The sequence below is a fragment of the Diadema setosum genome, chromosome 9, assembly GCF_964275005.1.
Source record: "Diadema setosum chromosome 9, eeDiaSeto1, whole genome shotgun sequence".
Classification (NCBI taxonomy): domain Eukaryota; kingdom Metazoa; phylum Echinodermata; class Echinoidea; order Diadematoida; family Diadematidae; genus Diadema; species Diadema setosum.
In genome coordinates this window covers 30397730-30418661 of record NC_092693.1, presented here as the reverse complement: position 1 = coordinate 30418661, position 20932 = coordinate 30397730, and the positions used below count along the sequence as shown (strand labels likewise).

Below are 20932 nucleotides of genomic sequence, written 5' to 3'. Positions count from 1 at the left end.
GTGGCAAAATAAATTTTACAAATTATCTAGCAAGAAAGTCCTATCTCCCATTATCAGTAACATCATAATTGTCGACACAGTGGCAACGCAGCGGAAGAGAAGTTTACAGATTCACGTTTGTACTCACATGTTTCACACCTCACTCCAGTCCAATGCGGTGGACAGTCACAGACTGGGGAGCCGTTGTCGTCGTACAGACAGGTACCGTTGTGGAGGCATGGGTTCGGATGGCAGGCCCTTGCTCCCTGGCCGAGGATGCTGTGTGGAACCTCAGCATGAGTGGTAACTTCTGTAAGATGAGATATTGTTTCAAAGATTCCTCAATAGAGAGCAAAATATTTTGACATAGACATGCCATTTTAAAATGTTCTCATGAATAGCAGCACCTCAGTCTGCAATGCCATGAATATTTTTCCTCCCTTTCTTGCTCAGTGTTAGTTTTTAAAATGTTATCATAGATCGTAGCATCTCGGCCTATACCACTATGAATAATTTTCCTACCTTTTATGTTCAGCATCAGTTTGTCTCTTTGAAAAGGCTAAGTTGTAGCCCTGTAATTATGGCATTGAATACTTTCTGAGCTTGCAATAATAAAACTCAATTCAGCTGCTCCAAAAAATACAATGACCATTTAACCTGAAGTACTTCTGATTGATTCTTGTTGTTTGCACACATCACTGCAGACTACTCGGGGGTCAGGCAACTTTGACAACCCCCAAAAATTGAGCATTTGTGAATACACAAACAAATTTGGAATCATCACAGTCATGAAGAATTCAGGTATGTTTAACTCTGGTGAGGATAAATGAGGCAATTGCTAAATGAGGCTTAAGCCCTTATACACTCAACAGAGAACCTGATAGTGCTTGCCATTTATTATCTAAAAGAGAACTTTGCGTTTATGATGCCAAGGTGCTTGCTGTCTTTGTTTTTGTTTCTCATTTACCTTCCTCACAAAGGATTCCACTGAATCCCTCTCTGCACAGACAGGACACACCTCCGCCCATGTGCGAGCAGGATCCGCCGTTCTTGCACTGACAGCTTTCATCTCCATCTGCATAGGAATGGGCCAGGCATACTTTGGTGAGACTTTGCAGTAGCTCAAAGATTCCACATACAATCTCGATTCCTACTACGTAGCAAAAGTTTTGGTAAATACTGCCTAGAAAGACATTTCAGTTTTAATGCTCATATCACTCATCTCTTGAAAGAATACACAAATTCCTGCCAATGAGAATCAGAGAATAATCATATCATTTAATCAACAAGGCTTTGGGAGACAAAATTTTTGAAATATTGCTGTTTAACAATCAATGGACTTGTTCTACTTATTGTATCTGGGTGTGATACACTATCATATGGAGTGCATAATGTTCTGCTAGTTCTCACAGTTTTACTTTCATATTGGTGTTACACAAAGTCCATTATCTGCACTGAATTTACCGCAAAATAATCATTCAGAACAGTTTCCATCACCATCAAACTTAAAGGTGTATAACTACAAGGACAGTGCAACATTTGGCTTCTTTTTTTTTTTTCTTCTTTTTCTTATGATATGCTATTCACAGGCACAAGCAGGGTGTGTTTGTTTAATCAATGTGTTCTGCTCGTTTTGGTTTTGTTTTTTTTCCCCCCCACAGAATTTCACTGCCATTTCACTTTGTAAGTCATAGCTTCTCCGTCATTTTCCAAATGACCTCTTCTGGTAAACTGTGCTATGTGAAAAATGAAGTATTTATGCCTTTGTCAAGACTAACTTTTAAGATGTACATGTCATAAAATCAAGTAAAAAGTAGGCCAAGGTTTAACAGCATTAAAACAAATTTATGAGCATGTGCAGTGCCCCTCAACATAAAGAGCCAAGGGTGCTTTCTTACCAAAAACTGTTCCATTGTCTATGCTCCTCCCTGTTGAAGATTAAAGCAAGAGATAATGCACAAATACTTCATCAAAGTACACACATATATAACTTCTCTCAATGATGATGAAATAAAAATGCAATTGATTAAAAGATAAAACTACGATATAGTATTAAAAATCAAGCGTTTTTCATCATATCATTTCTAATAACAAGTTTCTAAATTGGCGGGAAGAAGTTCCTTTCGATGTTGTTCTACCCTTTAAATTAAAGTGACACATGTACAAATATGCTTTACAGAATACCTGATCAGTTCTATCAATTTACTACAATTTCAATGCTGTTTGAACATTCATATCAAATTAAAAAAAAACAAAAAAACTTGAGGTTAGGGTTAACAAATTCAGAAAGCTTCATAACTTGATCCATTCATCAAAACAATTCTAACATTCACCACTAATCTTACTAACACAAACAACCCTATAAATTTACAGATGAAAAAACATACACAAAGGCTACAAGTGAATGTGAAATCATACGCGGTCTGTTTCAATGTCAAATGAACAAGCTGAAATCCCTAAATCATACCACAAATGAGTGACAGTGACCAAAATGCTTACAACACACAAACATTGATACTGACACCACTTCTTTGGACAAACAAATCATCCAGAACAGTTGATTATATGTGACCCGCTGCAACAAAAGGATCCGAAAGTCGAGGGAGGATAATTTTCTAAGAATGACATGATATTTTTCCCCTACTCTTCCACTTTAATTTCGTATACAACACGACTCATAAAAGTACTTGGTTGCGGAGATATTGGTGATTTTATGAGACCGTGTGGAGTGGTCTACGAAATCAGAGTTTTAAAAAATCGCCTTCAAAGTTTTCTTTCCCATGCAATCGTGATCAAGGGGAGGTAAGGCAGTTTTCACCTCCTGACAATAGAAGGTATGCTCCTAGCAACCTCAGCGATATTCATTCAAGCTTAGCACCAGCATTCTATGCACAACCAATCAGTAACCAGGATGCCACGCACTGACCAATAAGATCACTCCCTCATTGCTAGGGGCGGAGCCTATCTGCGGTGCTAAATCCAAATCTTCGGAAAACCTTTCTGCTCCGTTTAAAGTCAGAAAATAATGACCCAGAAAAACACTTCTTGCCTTTCCATTGATCGTTTAGCTTTCAAATTTCAGCAGATGATAGACGATACATTCGACTACAAAATTATGCCAAAAACAGAAATCCGATCATTTTGACCGATTTTGATGATGTGACTTCAAACTCAATTTTCTTGGCTCAGCCGTCAGCGACTTTCAGATCCGTTCGTTGTGGCGGGTCACATATTAAGCGTGAAGAATAGTTTCATATCTTACTTTTCCTTGCTGATGGGGGAAGACAGAGATGTTGATCGGAGTTAGCATCAAGGTAGAAACACACGAGGCCATCGTCACAAGGCTGGCATGAGCATACATTCTGGCCCTCTGCAAACAAGAATCCCAATCATGGCAATTTATGATTTGCAAGTACAAAATAACGTGAAATCAATTTCATTATGATGAATTTTGATTTGAGTACCCTAAAACTGCATGTTCACCCAGCCTTTAATAGATAAATGTCTTGCCTCTGGAATTGCACATTGTATTTGTATCTATTACACACTTGTTCTGTGCGTTTCTGCCTCTCATTGGCTCCTCTCGCAGCCCCACACCACAGACTATTTTTAAAATCTTGCCTCTTCTACAGCTGTTGTAAATTAAATCCAATTAAATCCACTGTAAAGCATGCCCAGATAATCTGTATTATTAACCCATTAAAGGAAGTTGAGTTCAGTCGAATTGGTAGACAAAAATACTTAAATTACAGTAATTTAATTTCATTAATGTACATTGATAAAACTCCACAGCATAATTTAAACAAAGCTGCAACTGATTGACAAATTGCCCTACATTGACGTAAATAAGCACTGAATTGATCAGTGTTTTAGTAGTAGCCATGATAAAAAAAATCATGGGCGTACATGCTCGAGCAGGATTCGAACCTACGACCTCCTGATCGATCACCGGACAGGCGTCATCTCCACTAGACCACCGAGCTTTCGCCCAACAGCAAGTGTTGGTTCTAATCCTTATAGCATGCAGCGGGTACTGCGTAATTTTATGTCAATGTAGGGCAATTTGTCAATCAGTTGCAATGAAAACATCTCGACAGAAGAATTTCATGAATTTGAATAAACAAAGCTGTCTCCACACAAAGAAAATCTTAATTGGTTCATTGAGACAAATATATACATATATTTTGTTTTTTTCTTTTTTGATGGGGATGTACTGACATATGGTTTGATGATTATGTACATACAAGTGACATCTGTCAAGAGAAAATAACAAAAGTAAATATAAAATGAATGAAAACAGGCAATGCCACATTATTTTAAGATGAAATTGAGGAGGTGGAAACTACATACCTTCTACAGCCAGTATGAAGGCACACTGAGTGGTTATGCCAGCATTACTGGTGAAAGTATAGGTGATGAAGTAGTTGCCTGGTGTGCTGAAGTCACTCTGTGGGGTGTGAGACTGACTGGTCAGAGTGCCCAATGCAGTATTCTGGAGGGTTGGCTCAGTGTAAGGGTTGCAGCTGGTGGATGGGAAGTAACTATACGACACTGGTGTGTTTTCCACGGGGCAGTTATTCAAAGCGAGGGGCTCCAGTCCACCAGAATCTGTAGAAGCAGTGAAGCGAGCAAGTCAAACAAAATGTTAAAATCACTGAAAACCTTTCAATTATTCTGAATTTAAGAGGAGATGCTTTTAATTACTATCCCTTCCTCTTTCCAATTCTCAGATTTTTTTTTTTTTTAAATCTTTCAATCAGTTCCCTTTCTCATCAATTTCCACTCGGTTGATATATCCCAAAGTATTCTTTCTTCAAAATTCGCATTCCTTATACCACTGCACCATTTCTTTGGTGCTATTATGTCTACATATGTTTGTGTGTGTGCGTGTGTGTGTGTGTTTTTTTTCAGCAACAGTTTTCAAGGGTAATAAAGAAATAAAACATTTATAAATAAATAAACAAGTAATTTAACAAATAACTAACTTAATATAATTATAGATAGATAGGAAGATAGATAAATAGATAGATAGCTAAGTAAATCAATCAATCAATCAATCAATCAATCAATCAATCAATCAATCAATCAATCAATCAATCTATCTATCTATCTATCTATCTATCTATCTATCTATCTATCTATCTATCCATCTGATTAGGTGTTTTGAAGCAGAAAAATCCTAAAGTGGGTTAAAAGCTTTACAGCTCAGGCTTGGTAGACTGTTCTAGATGGTAGGGGCTATATTGCCAAAGAGGCTCTCACATGCTGGATCATGTGACGTCTGTGTGACTGAAAGTCAAATGCACCCACAAGTGGGTACAAAAAGTGGGGTAGGTTTCTTTGTTTAGATGTTGAGCAAAAAAAAACCCCCCAAAATATCTTGAAGGTATGACAGCTAGTGACAAGTAGTGTTTCATTTTGCAGGCAATAGGGATATTGAAGTTGATTTGTTGTTGGATAGGAAGCACATAAAAAGATATCAGATTTAAGGGGCTTTCACAATAGGCTTAGTAGAGTTGCATGCGGTTGTATACCAACTACCCTGAGCTTTTGCTACCCTTAGCTGTAGTTAAGCTGGCCTACATAACAATATATCGAGCAAAGAAAAGGGGTACATGGGGTATGTGAAGAAATTACACTTAAATTTTTTATTTTTTATTTTTACATAGTTTCAGCGTAGAGCACAGGACGCAAACATACGCAGTTTATATGCAAGTCTATGCAATGCTACACTTCATGCCTACCCAATAGTCTGTGCAGTTCCAGTGTGGAAGCGCCTCATGAGAGAATGACTGGTAGAAACAACTTGCAGTAGGCTTGTACCAGTATACGTGTCAGTTTTTGCTGCATACTATGCAAGACTTCGACTGTTTCTTACTTGTAACTGTCACGTAGAATGAGCACTCGTCAGAGTTTCCAGACAGGTCAACTGCAGTGTAGGCGACGGCATACCTCCCAAGATTGAATACTGATCCCGACTGTGCGGTAGATGTGACAGTGGCTTGTTCATCGTCAACAGTTGGGCTATTCCACGAGGCCACCCCAGATGTTACACCAGACGGAAGATTCACAACGACGTTGTCAGGGCAGATGATGTTGGGTGGAATTTGGTCTGCGGAGATGATTGTACATGTCATCATGATGAAAGGTTGCAACAGAAAAATCTATTTATGAAATCACTATAAGGCATTTATCCACCAGTATAAATGGTGGCAGCATGAGAACACATTAAAATCAAACAATTTCTGTTCCTCTTTCTGCTTGTATTCTTCTATCTGGTAATAGGACTACATGTATACACGAATGAGCTTGAAATACCTTCAGACATTGCATAGATGTGAGGGGGGAAAGTAAGAGTGAAATTTTGAGGATCTGACCTTGACCTTTGATTCTTGACCTTTGACCACAAGACCCCAAAATTCCATTGAGAATCACTGTCATGCAGTACATGTGTATATACCAAATCCTATGAAGATGAACCATTTCCGAGATATGGAGAAAAAATAGGGAAATTTTAGCATTTGACCTTGACCTTTAACCTCGAGCATGCGCACCCAAAAAAGTTGATAGGCACAACATGTCTACTGATATATTAGGATACCTGAAACTTTTTTTTTTTTTCATATTATGCTGTCCACAAAAATGATGGAAGGATGGACGGAAAGACAAAAAGAAGGAAGGATGGACGGACAAACCCCTAAAACATAATGCCTCTGGCGACACTTCGTAGGGGAGGAATAAAAAAAAAAAATCTTGTTTGAATATGAATGTGTCTACACACATACACTGACGTATGGTAGTTCATGTGGCAGGGAGGGAGACATTCAGGGCTCATATATCTCTAGCAAATATGACAGACATTCATTACCTCTGCCAAGGGAGGAGGTTATGTTTTTATTACTGTTGGTTTGTGTGTTCGTTCGTTCGTCCGTGTGCAAAATAACTCAAAAAGTAGTTAACAGATTGGGATGAAACTTGCAGGAAAAGTTGAGAATGACACGAGTAACAAAAGATTAACTTTTGGTAGTGATCCGAGAATTTTTTTTGGAATTTATGAAGGATTTTTGATATTTTGGCAGGTAGGGTCAATGAACTTGGGAGTTCAGGCTGGGCGTATTTGGGGTTTGCATGCGCGCACTAGAGTGCGTGCTCTAGTTTCTGCTAGGACGAGGCGCGCCGTGCAGCTGAGGGTTTATGACGTAACAAAGGCTTCTATATTGGGAAATCGGGCAACAATAAGTACATATGGGTGGAAATCACTGATATCTCTATGGAAGAACAAGATCAGTGGTGGAAATGAGCTGCATGCTTGGTGGAGGTCTGCGCTCTCAGAGTGCTTCTCTAGTTTATCTTGCTTTCATTTGTCCTATCTGAGTTTTTCTTATCAAATGCATTTTGTTTCAGTTTGCTCCTTTTGCATTTTTTATGAAGCAATACTAAGAACAGTGCTGTGAACATACCACAAAGACTATCACATTAGATATACAAGTAGGAGTAGCACCCTTTCTTATACCCTGTAATTATTGCATTCATATTGTAATACACTAATTTGTTGTTTTTGCTACTTTTTGGTTTCATTTTCAGAAAGCTTACATATAACTATGGTGCTATGCATTGACCCCTTTTAAAATGTTGAAGAAAGTAAACAAACCTCTAACGATCACATTAAAGGAGCAAGTAGAGGATAAACCCAGGTTGTCCGTTGCTGTGTAAGTAACTGGGGACGTGCCCTCCGCAAACAGACTGCCAGGTTGGCGTGTAGTTGTGATTGTTGGCGTTATTCCAGAATCATCCGTAGCTGTCGGTGCAGTCCATGGTACAGAAATGGTTGTAGAAGTAACTGGCAGAGTTACAGAGATGTCAGTCGGGCAGTTCTCAAGCTGAGGAGGTTGATTTGTAGTTGCTGCTGAAAGAAAAAAAAAAAAAGGTTAAAAAGCAGATTGAGGAGAAGGATAATGAAATGTGTGTGTGTGTTTTTTGTTTTTTTTTACACTTGACTGCACATAAAACAGATGATTCTAGTGCATTATCTCTCTGCAGCTATAGTATGACATGAATGACGTCAGGGTACAGGACTACATGTTCGTATATTTCCAAATGATTGAACATGCTATAGAACTTGCTGCAGAAGATGGTTGCAGAGTAACAGCACTGTCATGTTTTAAAGCTTAAGAAGTTTGCTGGACCATGATGATTGTGGTGCACGTCAGTAAGATTACAGGTTGGCAACACAAAATTTAATCACCTCAGCAATATCTACATTTCAAATGGAATATGCTAAAATTAAGCATTTTCTAAAATATCTCATACACTTTTCCCTATCCATTTTCTCTGTTTTCTCCTTAATTTGCTTAGTTTCACTCCAGTTTCAACTTTCTTGGTTGCTTCTTGTGCCTTACTTGCAAAATCCCAATATCAATGACCTGGATGCACATGTGTGGATTATACTGAAGTAATTCCTGTCGATAGGGGCAACATGTAAGGCTCACATTCTTCTTGTCAATAAAACTTTACTTCACTAGCATTCCCATCTTTCCTTTGTTATGGTTTTTTTTTTTTCTATTCTTTCATTTTTATAGTTAATGCATTGTGAAGTGGTCCCCTACCCATCCACGCAAGAAAAGGGGGTGAGCACTGCTGACCGCTCGTGGTTTGCCCCAGGTGACTAGCAATAGTCAGCAGATGGTATCAGCCAGGCACATTGTGCCATACGCTTTAATGAACAAATGTGTTAATTGCTTTGCTAATTTTTTGTTTAATATTCATGAGGCAATTACTACTTATGGTTTTAGAAATTGACCAATAGCGAAAAGTCACAGTAAACATAAGTCAAGAATTAATAACAAACCTGTAACGATCACATTAAAGGAACAAGTAGAGGATAAACCCAGGTTGTCCGTTGCCGTGTAAGTAACTGGGGTCGTGCCCACCCCAAACTGACTGCCAGGTTGACGTGTACTTGTGATTGTTGGTGTTATTCCAGAATCATCTGTAGCTGTCGGTGCAGTCCATGGTACAGAAATGGTTGTAGAAGATACTGGCAGAGTTACAGAGATGTCATTCGGGCAGTTCGCTAGTTGAGGAGGTTGGTTGACAGTTGCTGAAGGTGAACATATAAAAAAAGAAACAAAACGCAAAGTAGAATGAGAGTAGAAGATTGAATTGTTACTTTGACAATAAAGGCTGTATACAAAATGGGTGATTCTGGTGTATTATCTCCCTGCAACTATAATGGAACATAAATGATATGATGGTATAATATGCATCTTTCAGGATATAACTGATGTGAGTTTTTGAAGCAAAAAAAAAAAAAAGAATCATCTGTAGCTGTCGGTGCAGTCCATGGTACAGAAATGGTTGTAGAAGATACTGGCAGAGTTACAGAGATGTCATTCGGGCAGTTCGCTAGTTGAGGAGGTTGGTTGACAGTTGCTGAAGGTGAACATATAAAAAAAGAAACAAAACGCAAAGTAGAATGAGAGTAGAAGATTGAATTGTTACTTTGACAATAAAGGCTGTATACAAAATGGGTGATTCTGGTGTATTATCTCCCTGCAACTATAATGGAACATAAATGATATGATGGTATAATATGCATCTTTCAGGATATAACTGATGTGAGTTTTTGAAGCAAAAAAAAAAAAAAAAAAAAAATGGCTCTGAAGGTTACATGGTTTGGTGTTTCAACATTTTAATATATCACAAGCAAAAGTTATAATTACCAATTAAGTGTTTAGTTCAAGCTCATTCTCTTGATTATAACTTTTAAACATACCATGAATTAGAAATGTCGCTACGGCGACTGGTATGCCTCCGCCATAATGCATGGTTCTCCTAATAGGTCTATAGTACAATGTCTTGACAATGTGTGATGACAGTTTCACACAATTGGCAAAATATCAAAATGACAGGTTTGCCACAAATGTACTGAATGTTCACTTTCCTGGAACTAGGTTCAATTGGATGAATGATTAAAACATCAGAGTGCAGGTATTTGGGGGAACTGATGATTTTCACTTGACTTTTGACCCTTTTATAAGTTTATGCATTGAGTAATTTTCAAGGTATTGAGAAAAAGTACAATTTCAGTATCAAATGGTAAAATAGTATCATCTAAACCTGGCCTTTGACCTTTGACCTCACAGTTCCAAAGAGAATCACTGTTAGGTAGAACATGCATAAATATGTAAGTTTCATGATAATACCTTGAGTTACTTTTGAGATATGGAGGAAAAAGTGCAATATAGCACTTTCACTTGACCTTACTTTTGACCTTTGACCTTTTGGCAAGAAACTTCCCACAGAATATATATTGGGTAATACATGCATACATCAAGTTTAAAAAAAATCCTTCAGGCATTGCATAAATATAAGGAAAGTAGTGATATTTTGAGGAGTTGACCTTGACCTTTGACCCATGACCCCCAACTTCCCTAGATAATCACTGCCCATCAGTACATGCATATATACTAAGTTCCATGAAGATACCTTGAACCATTTGCGAGATATGGAGAAAAACATGAAATTTCAACCTTTTTTTCACAAAATAACCTGTGACCTTTGACCTTTGACCCCGTGACCCTAAAATCCAAACAAAGTATTATCCCCCCAGGATATACCCTCATACCAAGTTTGATGCAAAACCACCCTACAGTTCTTGAGATATCGACAAAAACAAAACGGGACGGACGTATGGACGGACGACCCAAAAACATAATGCCTCCGGCCACTTCGTTGGCGGAGGCATAAAAACGGTTATGGATGTTACATTGGAATTTTAATTACAAATGTACATGTCCATCTTGAGCAGCGTATATTTCACATATTTAAGCAAGAAACAACAATCTGTCTGAATTGTTTCTTGCTCAAATGCTCAAGTCAAAACTTTGATGATTCAGATGATTCAAACAGGCCTTTCGCAGAAGAAATCACCTCGAGATTGTGGCGACACATATTTAACAGTAGCAGACACTTTAGCAGAGAAATATCTATTAAGTAGTCCATGTCAATATGCACAACATACCAGGGCTAAGGAACCTCTTGGCAATAATGATTAACTTTGCCTTTGTGCGCCACACGCAGCCTTTATAGTTTCTTTTTCATTCAAAATTAAACATTGTCTGACAGTCAATAGTTCAATATCTTTACAGGCTCCAGTCTAGATTTCATGGCCTAAACTGTTCTGAAACTTGCAATATTGCTTTTCATCAAGGATATCAATATAGGTGTTATGAATCAAACCACTGTGACATGTTACCACAAAGAAATATTGAAGAACATAAACAAACCTGTAACGATCACATTAAAGGAACAAGTAGAGGATAAACCCAGGTTGTCCGTTGCCGTGTAAGTAACTGGGGTCGTGCCCACCCCAAACTGACTGCCAGGTTGACGTGTAGTTGTGATTGTTGGTGTTATTCCAGAATCATCCGTAGCTGTCGGTGCAGTCCATGGTACAGAAACGGTTGTAGAAGATGCTGGCAGAGTTACAGAGATGTCATTCGGGCAGTTCGCTAGCTGAGGAGGTTGGTTGGTGGTTGTCGCTGAAGAAGAACACATATAAAAGAAATAAAATGCATAAAAATATCCACAAAAGAATAAGAGAAGGAAATGTTGTTATGACACTAGAATGTACACACACAAAAAGATGATTCTGGTGTATTACCTTTCTGCAACAATATGTGTGCCGGTAAGTAGAACAAGAATGTTGTCAGGCATTTGCTTCCAAGATTTTAGTGTGCTCTATCTTGCATTTGGAATGATACACAGTCATGTTTATCTAAAGACACATGCATTTCTTTCAAAATTACTGAAAATGCTGAACAACTTGTGGCTGAAGATATTGGCCTAGTAGTAACAGTGATGCCATATTACCAAGCTAAATAGGATGGTTGGAAGATGCTGATTGTGGTGCACGTCAACAAGATTAGACCTACAGGTTAGTAACACAATTTTTTTTTTCCACCTCACCATTCATCTATTCATAAAGGCAACATATCTGAAAAGTTAACATTTCTTTTTATCTTTGATATCCCTGTTATTTTATCTCTGTGGTTGTTTCCTCCTTTGCTCAATCCAGTTACACTACACTTGGTTGTCTGTCACCAAAAGTGACACGTTGATGTAAAGACATACTGACGAGCATTAACAAACCTGTAACGATCACATTAAAGGAACAAGTAGAGGATAAACCCAGGTTGTCCGTTGCCGTGTAAGTAACTGGGGTCGTGCCCGCCCCAAACTGACTGCCAGGTTGACGTGTACTTGTGATTGTTGGTGTTATTCCAGAATCATCCGTAGCTGTCGGTGCAGTCCATGGTACAGAAACGGTTGTAGAAGATGCTGGCAGAGTTACAGAGATGTCATTCGGGCAGTTCGCTAGCTGAGGAGGTTGGTTGGTGGTTGTCGCTGAAGAAGAACACATATAAAAGAAACAAAATGCATAAAAATATCCACAAAAGAATAAGAGAAGGAAATGTTGTTATGACACTAGAATGTACACACACAAAAAGATGATTCTGGTGTATTACCTTTCTGCAACAATATGTGTGCTGGTAAGTAGAACAAGAATGTTGTCAGGCATTTGCTTCCAAGATTTTAGTGTGCTCTATCTTGCATTTGGAATGATACACAGTCATGTTTATCTAAAGACACATGCATTTCTTTCAAAATTACTGAAAATGCTGAACAACTTGTGGCTGAAGATATTGGCCTAGTAGTAACAGTGATGCCATATTACCAAGCTAAATAGGATGGTTGGAAGATGCTGATTGTGGTGCACGTCAACAAGATTAGACCTACAGGTTAGCAACACAATTTTTTTTTTTCACCTCACCATTCATCTATTCATATTCAAAAGGCAACATATCTGAAAAGTTAAAATTTCTTTTTATCTTTGATATCCCTGTTATTTTATCTCTGTGGTTGTTTCCTCCTTTGCTCAATCCAGTTACACTACACTTGGTTGTCTGTCACCAAAAGTGACACGTTGATGTAAAGACATACTGACGAGCATAAACAAACCTGTAACGATCACATTAAAGGAACAAGTAGAGGATAAACCCAGGTTGTCCGTTGCCGTGTAAGTAACTGGGGTCGTGCCCGCCCCAAACTGACTGCCAGGTTGACGTGTACTTGTGATTGTTGGTGCTATTCCAGAATCATCCGTAGCTGTCGGTGCAGTCCATGGTACAGAAACGGTTGTAGAAGATGCTGACAGAGTTACAGAGATGTCATTCGGGCAGTTCGCTAGCCGAGGAGGTTGGTTGGTAGTTGTCCCTGAAGAACACAAGAAAGGAAAAAAACAATAATACACATACATACACACACACACACACACACAAACACAAAATCCAGACTGACCAATGGGAGAATGAAATGTTATTTGACACTATGGGTGACATACAAAACAGATGATTGTGGTGTAGGCTCTCTATGCAACTGTAACAAGACATGAATTATGGGATGACGACAATGAAGATGACGACGACAAAGAAGATGACGACAACGACGACGACAAAGAAGATGATGACGACGACGACAACGGCGACGACGACAACGACAACAATGACGACGACAACGACAACAACGACGACGACAACAATGACGACGACGACGACGACAACGACAACGACAACAACAACGACGACGACAACAACAACAACATGATGGTAATCTTAACCCAGGGTAGCCTCTTCAGTGTTACCACTACTCTACCAGAGGGCCCTGCCATTACCCCAGTGTTGCCAGGTACCCACTTGTACATCTGGGTTGAGAGGGACATTGTGGATAAAAAGAACTTGTCCAAGGACGTAAGCACTGGGCTGGATTTGAACTCGGATCCTCCTATTGGGAGTCTGGAATCTTATCCACTGTGACACATAGCTCCCAAATGAATCAATAAATGGATCAATGAGAAATGGATCAGTGAATATCCTACAGTGGCTCCTTCTGGCTGATTAATCCCTTGATGAGATGATTTTTGCTGTAACAAATGTCTCCCATTAAAATCTGCCCGAGTATACTTGCGTTAGTCTTCTGACGGGTTAAACAACTTTTATGATGTACACGTGTAGTAGATACATATTGAATCAAAATACTGTCCTTTAGTTATGACTTTCTGGAGGCAACACCAGAGCAAACCAAGTCCCTCAACATCTGAAGGACTCTCAATCACCACAGAAATTCATCACTGAAGCAGTGTGAAGGCTTTAATGGCCTTGCTTAAAGCTACATTTCTACTTAAAGCCGAAGGGTACACTGCTTTTTAGTAACCTTTATTATGCATGACTGCACCACATTGAACTGATTTTGCACTTTTGAAATAAGGACAGACACATTCTCACACACACACACACACACACACACAAACGAACGCACGCACACATGTAATATAGAAACTGACCTTGTGCTATAATGTTGAAAGTGCAGAGGTTTTGCAGCCCATTGGTGTCAGTGGCTGTGTAGGTGACCACTCGCACTTGACCAGCTGTGAGGGTAACTGGAGGGGTGCTGTCCCCAGTCACAGTCACCGTACCCTCTGCATCTACTGCTGTGGGCACTGTCCAGGTTGCAGTGGCCACGTTGCTTCCAGCAGGGACAGTTACAGTAATGGAGCTGGGACAGCCATTGATGGTTGGTGGATTCTGGTCCACAGCTGCATTGAAAAACAAATCACACAAAACCAGTAGAAGGAGAGTTGATCGTATCACTGGACGCTTTTTCTTCATTGCTCTGAATTCTGTACTCAGAGGATGAAATTTTGGTAAAAAATAGCACCAGTTATTCACAAAGTCCTGAAAATTACGAATGCGGTGAAATTATGGAAATCATTCACTCCCGATTTTTGGAAAATAGACTTCAAATATACCCCTCTCCAAAAAGATGTCCCTCTTTTTGTGTGGTGTAAAATATTGCATTATAATTCCGGACACAATTTCTTTAATGGAATAATTGATGTCTTTTGCACCTTATCCTTGCGCCAGAATCATAATTCATACCCATGAATCACCGTAGGCATTCTTACCAAGCGGACGATGAAGAAAAAATCGGGAAATGAGGCTCAAATTTTGTATTTTATGGTCAAATGTCTAATATGAACATTGAACACTTCACGTGATATAACCTTGTGAAAAAATCAACAACTTCTTCTAAATCTGAGGTAAAATGTGAATTTCTTCGCATTAAATTTTACATTTTTATGACACGTTTTCTGCGATTCCAGTCCAAACAACGTTCTGTGAGGCTAATCTACGAAGTCTCGCGCATATTGAATGTCATTAGTATGCAAAAATGTGCGTGTCCGGAATTACAGTGCTGTCCGGTAATATCATATCTGCATAATTATACATAATGCTATGTACAACTTTATGTGCAACACTGTCTAGAAATGACTTTGGGTGTGTGTAAATTCAAACAGACTTGCAGTGCAGTGACTAATCTGGAGGTGTGACACTTAGGTGTATAGATGCTTCCTTGTCCTACTCTCAAAATTTGCTGTTCTTTTCTAATAAAACTGAGCACAGAGTACAAGCATATCTGTACATGCATTGTATACTTTAAAATCTGCAAATTATGCAACATTCTAGGGGTCATGTAATGAAAATGACCCATATGTGACATGACTCATCACCAAGAAATCATGATGATGTCACTGACAGCTAAACTGAGAAAACAGCTAATGAAAAGAGCAAATGGCTGAAAATACTGGACATCTGATAATTTTTCCAAGATCATCTTGAAATTGTTAAGTCTAAGGAAGTTAAGGAACATAAATTATTCCTTCATTTTTTTCTTTTAGAAGCTCCTGTGTGCTTAACAGCATTTACTAGGAATAACAGAATTAAAATTTTGAAGTAATCCTTCTCAAAACTGTGTTGGACTAGATGCTGTCTTTTTATCCACTCCTGTCATGTCATTGAGGGAGGTGTACGGCAAGAAAAAAGTGGAACTTGGTATGCTATTGGGGAAAACAATCGAGAGTTTGTACATTAAAAATGCAAAAATCAATAAAAAAAAAAAAAAAATCTTTCAACTTTATCAGCATTTTGCTGTGTCATATATTCAATTTGTATCAAAAGTCAGCTCACACCTGTTATTTCATATGAACCTGCGAAGAAAAGAGGAGCTTTCACGACATGACAAACATAAAAAATACATCAACTCACGAGTGGTTCCCGAGCCGACAACAATCACATTGAAATTGCATTCTACCGCGTTGCCCTGCTCATCTAGGATGCTGTAGCTGACCGGGGTTGTGCCAATACCAAAGCTGTCTCCAGGATCGTAGGTGGAGGTAAATATCAGATCACCACCAGAAGGATCTGTGGCTGTTGGGACTGCCCAGGTGGCAGTTGCTGAGGATGCACCTGCAGCAGCAGTCACGGTGACATCGTTCGGACATGAAACAAGCGTCGGTGGAGTTGTGTCCTGGTTGTCTGCAGCTGAAGGAAAGGAAAATTGGAACTTAAACATGTTTTTTTTTTTGTTTTTTTTTTGCAGAGAAATGATAATTGCTTAGACCACAATGCATCAAATGATTTTTATGCTTTACATAAAAATTAACTTTGTATCAATCTGATGTGCATTTGTTGGATGTGTGCTCAAGTCAGGAATTATACATTTAAGAATAGTGCATGTATGCAACAAAGTCACTTAAATACGAACATTAATATATATAAATATATTAATGTTCGTATTTAAGTGACTTTGTTGCATACATGCACTATATATATATATATATATATATACATACATAATGATTCAACATGTGTGGACCATGTAGCCTCATACATAGGATAATCAAGTGCCATTATTTATGATGGTAATGACAAATTGCAAATAAGGGTATTTATTCAATGAGTATACTAACCTATGACAAATACATATAATGTACATGTAGCAGCATTGTTGTTTGCATCAGTGAAGGTGTATGTGAATGGTCCTGTCTGTCCCAAAGGAAAGAAACCCTGAGTGAGTCCTACACTTGGTGTTACTACCACTCCATTGTCATCTGCTGTGGGCAAGTCCCACGAGACAAAGGTGAAGTCTGAATTGGGATCCGCTGTACGGACGACTGATGAACACGACAAGACAATTGGTGCCATTCTGTCTTCGACTGGTCCAGTGTCTGTGTCATGAGATTAACAGAAATGATAGAGAAGATATTTTGTTTTATGATCTTCTGTCTGCATATATGACACAATTTGAAGAAAAGAAAAGGAAAATAGTGTTCCCTTCAACTTGAAATGATACCAGCAAACTTTGACTAACATATTAGACTATAAGCTTTTAAGAGAGAGAAATGCAATTCAAAAACTGGAAAACAGTAAAAATAATGACACTCAAAGTGCAGTGAAGTATAAGACATTAAAGTTTGCATAAAAGCGAGACTACAGATATGGATGTGTAATATGAAAAAACTAAAACAAAAGAAAAATTAGAGCAAGTCATACATTACATTCCATATTGTGTGACAGTAGGCAAGACAAATCTTATGTTCTTTTACATTATATAAATTGATTGAGCCAAAAGGTGACTTTGCATGTTCGACATATCAAACACACCTGAAGACGTCACAATGATGTTGAAGACACAGGTCTGTTGTAGACCGGCTTGGTCAGTAGCTGTGTAAACTACAGCAGTGGTTCCCAGGGGGAAAGTAGCACCAGGGCTGTGGCCACTGGTTGCTGCAACAGAGGCTTGCCCCTGTGTGTCTGTGGCAGTTGGTACCTGCCACGTTGCAGTAGATGAGGTCACACCTGCAGCTACAGTTATTACCTGGGTCGATGGACAGTTCACAAATGCAGGTGGAGTTACATCTGTGATGGGGAAAAGTTGTGAGGCAAAAATATGAGGAGCCAGTACACGATGACTGCCAAACATTGAAACAGTTTTAAGAGCCCGCTTCCATTGTGGCCATATCTTTGGTTTGGTATAATCACTACTAAAAACATTACAGATTATCAGTGCTCTTGTAATGTTTACCAATCCAAATTTTCCAAGGATGGAGATGTTATTCCCAGTCCTTGTAATAGAAATGCAACCTTGTATTGCACGGTTCAATGACATTTGCTCCCGCAACTATTGCTGCCATGCAATATCTGTATGCAAAGCCACAAACATAATTCTCTAGCCCTTATTCTAATCCTTACATCAAACTAAAACTATACCCTATCACAACCCTAACCCTAAGTCATCGTAGAAAATAAGACCGGAGTAATTGTTGCAGGGGCAAATGTCATGTCACTGTATTGCACAGTTCACATTGCATTGCAGATCTGCAAATGCACATTGCCTTGAATTGCATACATATGATGCTGTGCTACCTAATTCCATATTTCTACTTCAGCATACATTATGCAACAGAAAGATGATTGACAAAACTATAAGGAGAAAAGAAAAGAAACTGATAGAGAGACCCATCCCTATCGAGCTCTTAAAATGATGGTACAGTATTGGTGGAGATCAGAATTGGACTTTTAACTTTTTGCGAGATACCAAGAAAACACTTATGAAATAGTACAGAGCATACCATTTTAAGAAGAATTCAAAGTTTATTTGATGAAAATCGGGTTTGGAATGACTGAAACATCCACAAACAAGGTCAAACAAAGCGATCGCAACAAAATGTGGGTGCAACACTTTATTAGAATCCCTCTGTTTTAGACATCTCAGCCATTTCAAAACCAATTTTCATCAAATAAACATTGAATTCCTCATGGAATTACATGTTCTTTCATATTTCATAAGAGGTTTTTCATTATCTCACCCCAAAATGATAGAAACCTGAAATTAGGTCTCAACCAAAACTATACGATCCCTTTAAGCCCCCTATCAAAGCCAAACGTGCTGTATATGCCTTAAATACACATCTGTGTATTGTTAAGATACAGTTCCAAGTTCAATCTAGTTCAGTTAAGTTCAATACAAGTTCAGTACACATGACTATATTCTGTGATGTGAAAATGGCAATTCCAACCACAATGTTTTATGGCTACTTCATAGGCTTATACACCCACGTTGAAACTTTGGACGTATTCAATAGCTGTGCATGATCCTCAAGTGTCTTGTTCAAGAATCCTGTTTAAGGAGAAAAGTGGACTACATAGATCCTCATGAACATCACTGACAATAAAATTTTAGCTGACAAAAGGAACAGTATTAACTCATTGAGGACAGGCTGATTTTGCTAAAACATGCATTCCCCGTTGACACCTTGCTGCCCGAGTATACTCAGGACTAGTCTTCAACAGGTTACGACCAAGATTATGAGGTCAGTACCTGTTACTGTTGATGCTATAACAGTCACTGTAAAAGAACACGTGGTCTGCTGGCCAGCACCATTAGTGGCAGTGTAGGTCACCACCGTTGGTCCGAGTGAAAACTGGGATCCAGGGAAGATGTTTGGAATAAGAGTGACCTGACCACTGCTGTCTGTTGCTGTGGGAACAGTCCAGCTGACTGATACTGTACTGGATCCCGCTGGCAACACCGCAGTCTGGTCACTTGGGCAGTTGTTGATGACCGGTCCTGTAGTGTCCCCTGTAGGATACAATAATTCCAAGTGAAACACAGATTTGATAAATCATAGCGATATCCTGTGGATATTTCTGAAGCTGAAGCGGTTGGTTGGGAGATAGTTATTGTGGTACATCATTATAAGTAGGATTAAAGGTGACGAGCGACAGAATATTCCCTTTAGCTAGCATACATCTATTCACAATTAAAGCATGAGAGTATGTTAAAACTCAGCAATTTCTTCTTTATTGATGCCCTCTACCTTCCTTTGTTTATATGATCGTTTTCTCTTTTGCTTACTCAATATATTCTCCTTTGCTTACCAATATCTTTGATTGTCTTTGACATTGTGTCTTTGAATGATTTCCCTATATGTCAATTATGTGGGATTGTGTGTGTGCATGTGTGTGTGTGTGTGTGTCTTCACAAGTACTTAATAATCCTTATGATGACATGTAACAGTTAGCAAACTGCTTGGCAAAAAATGATAAACCTTGCTATCATGAGCCCTGTTGTCCCTGAAGAACACAAGAACGGGAAAAACAATAACACATACACACACACACACACACACACACACAAAATCCAAAATTCGGGCTATGGGAGAATGAAATGTTATTTGACACTACAAAACAGATGACTGTGGTGTAGGCTCTCTTTGCAGCTGTAACAGGACGTGAATTATAGGACAATGGTGACAATGACGATGAAGATGATAAAAATACCGGAAATATTGGGGAAAGTAAACAAACCTGTAACGATCACATTAAAGGAACAAGTAGAGGATAAACCCAGGTTGTCCGTTGCCGTGTAAGTAACTGGGGTCGTGCCCACCCCAAACTGACTGCCAGGTTGACGTGTACTTGTGATTGTTGGTGTTATTCCAGAATCATCTGTAGCTGTCGGTGCAGTCCATGGTACAGAAATGGTTGTAGAAGATACTGGCAGAGTTACAGAGATGTCATTCGGGCAGTTCGCTAGTTGAGGAGGTTGGTTGGTAGTTGTCCCTGAAGATACAGACACAAAGAAGAAACATAACAAAACATGGAATGTTGAGGAAAATGAATTTCTTTTTTGTGTGACATTGTATAGAAAGCAGATGATACCATATTGCACATGTATATCCCTGCAAGTAGGTCTAGAGGACAACAAGAAATAAGGCAAGCCACATCATTCAATCACTTTTTTTCCCCACTGGTAAGGTGATCAACACACAGACACAGTCACAGACACACAAATGGACATAAATCCGAGGGAGATCTGTACAATCAGCCTACCCCCCCCCCCCCTCCCTGAAATTTGAAGAAAAAAAAATGAAAGAAGCAGAAATGTGATTGTATCAATTCGGGCATAGGAAATATTGCATGACTTTCTTTTGCCGACTTTCATAGAATAGAATACTATTCTATCTCTTAGGATATGTATAAACATAATT

General features: G+C 38.8%; 1 protein-coding gene across 1 annotated transcript in view; it reads right to left on the bottom strand.

The window, feature by feature from the left end:
• Window positions 1-938: 938 nt before the first annotated feature.
• Window positions 939-20932, bottom strand: part of LOC140233293 (uncharacterized) — a 177877-nt gene continuing 157883 nt past the window's right edge. Inside the window, exons 77-93 of the mRNA XM_072313402.1 lie at window positions 20250-20504; window positions 19261-19521; window positions 17544-17798; window positions 16850-17107; window positions 16146-16421; window positions 14384-14635; window positions 13003-13257; window positions 12133-12387; window positions 11268-11522; window positions 9379-9411; window positions 8828-9079; window positions 7593-7882; window positions 5858-6143; window positions 4330-4587; window positions 3242-3349; window positions 1878-1907; window positions 939-1054 (exon numbers count right to left, since the gene is read on the bottom strand). Coding sequence (XP_072169503.1) covers window positions 939-1054; window positions 1878-1907; window positions 3242-3349; window positions 4330-4587; window positions 5858-6143; window positions 7593-7882; window positions 8828-9079; window positions 9379-9411; window positions 11268-11522; window positions 12133-12387; window positions 13003-13257; window positions 14384-14635; window positions 16146-16421; window positions 16850-17107; window positions 17544-17798; window positions 19261-19521; window positions 20250-20504 — 3695 coding nt within the window. The remainder of the gene's footprint in view (window positions 1055-1877; window positions 1908-3241; window positions 3350-4329; window positions 4588-5857; window positions 6144-7592; window positions 7883-8827; window positions 9080-9378; window positions 9412-11267; window positions 11523-12132; window positions 12388-13002; window positions 13258-14383; window positions 14636-16145; window positions 16422-16849; window positions 17108-17543; window positions 17799-19260; window positions 19522-20249; window positions 20505-20932) is intronic.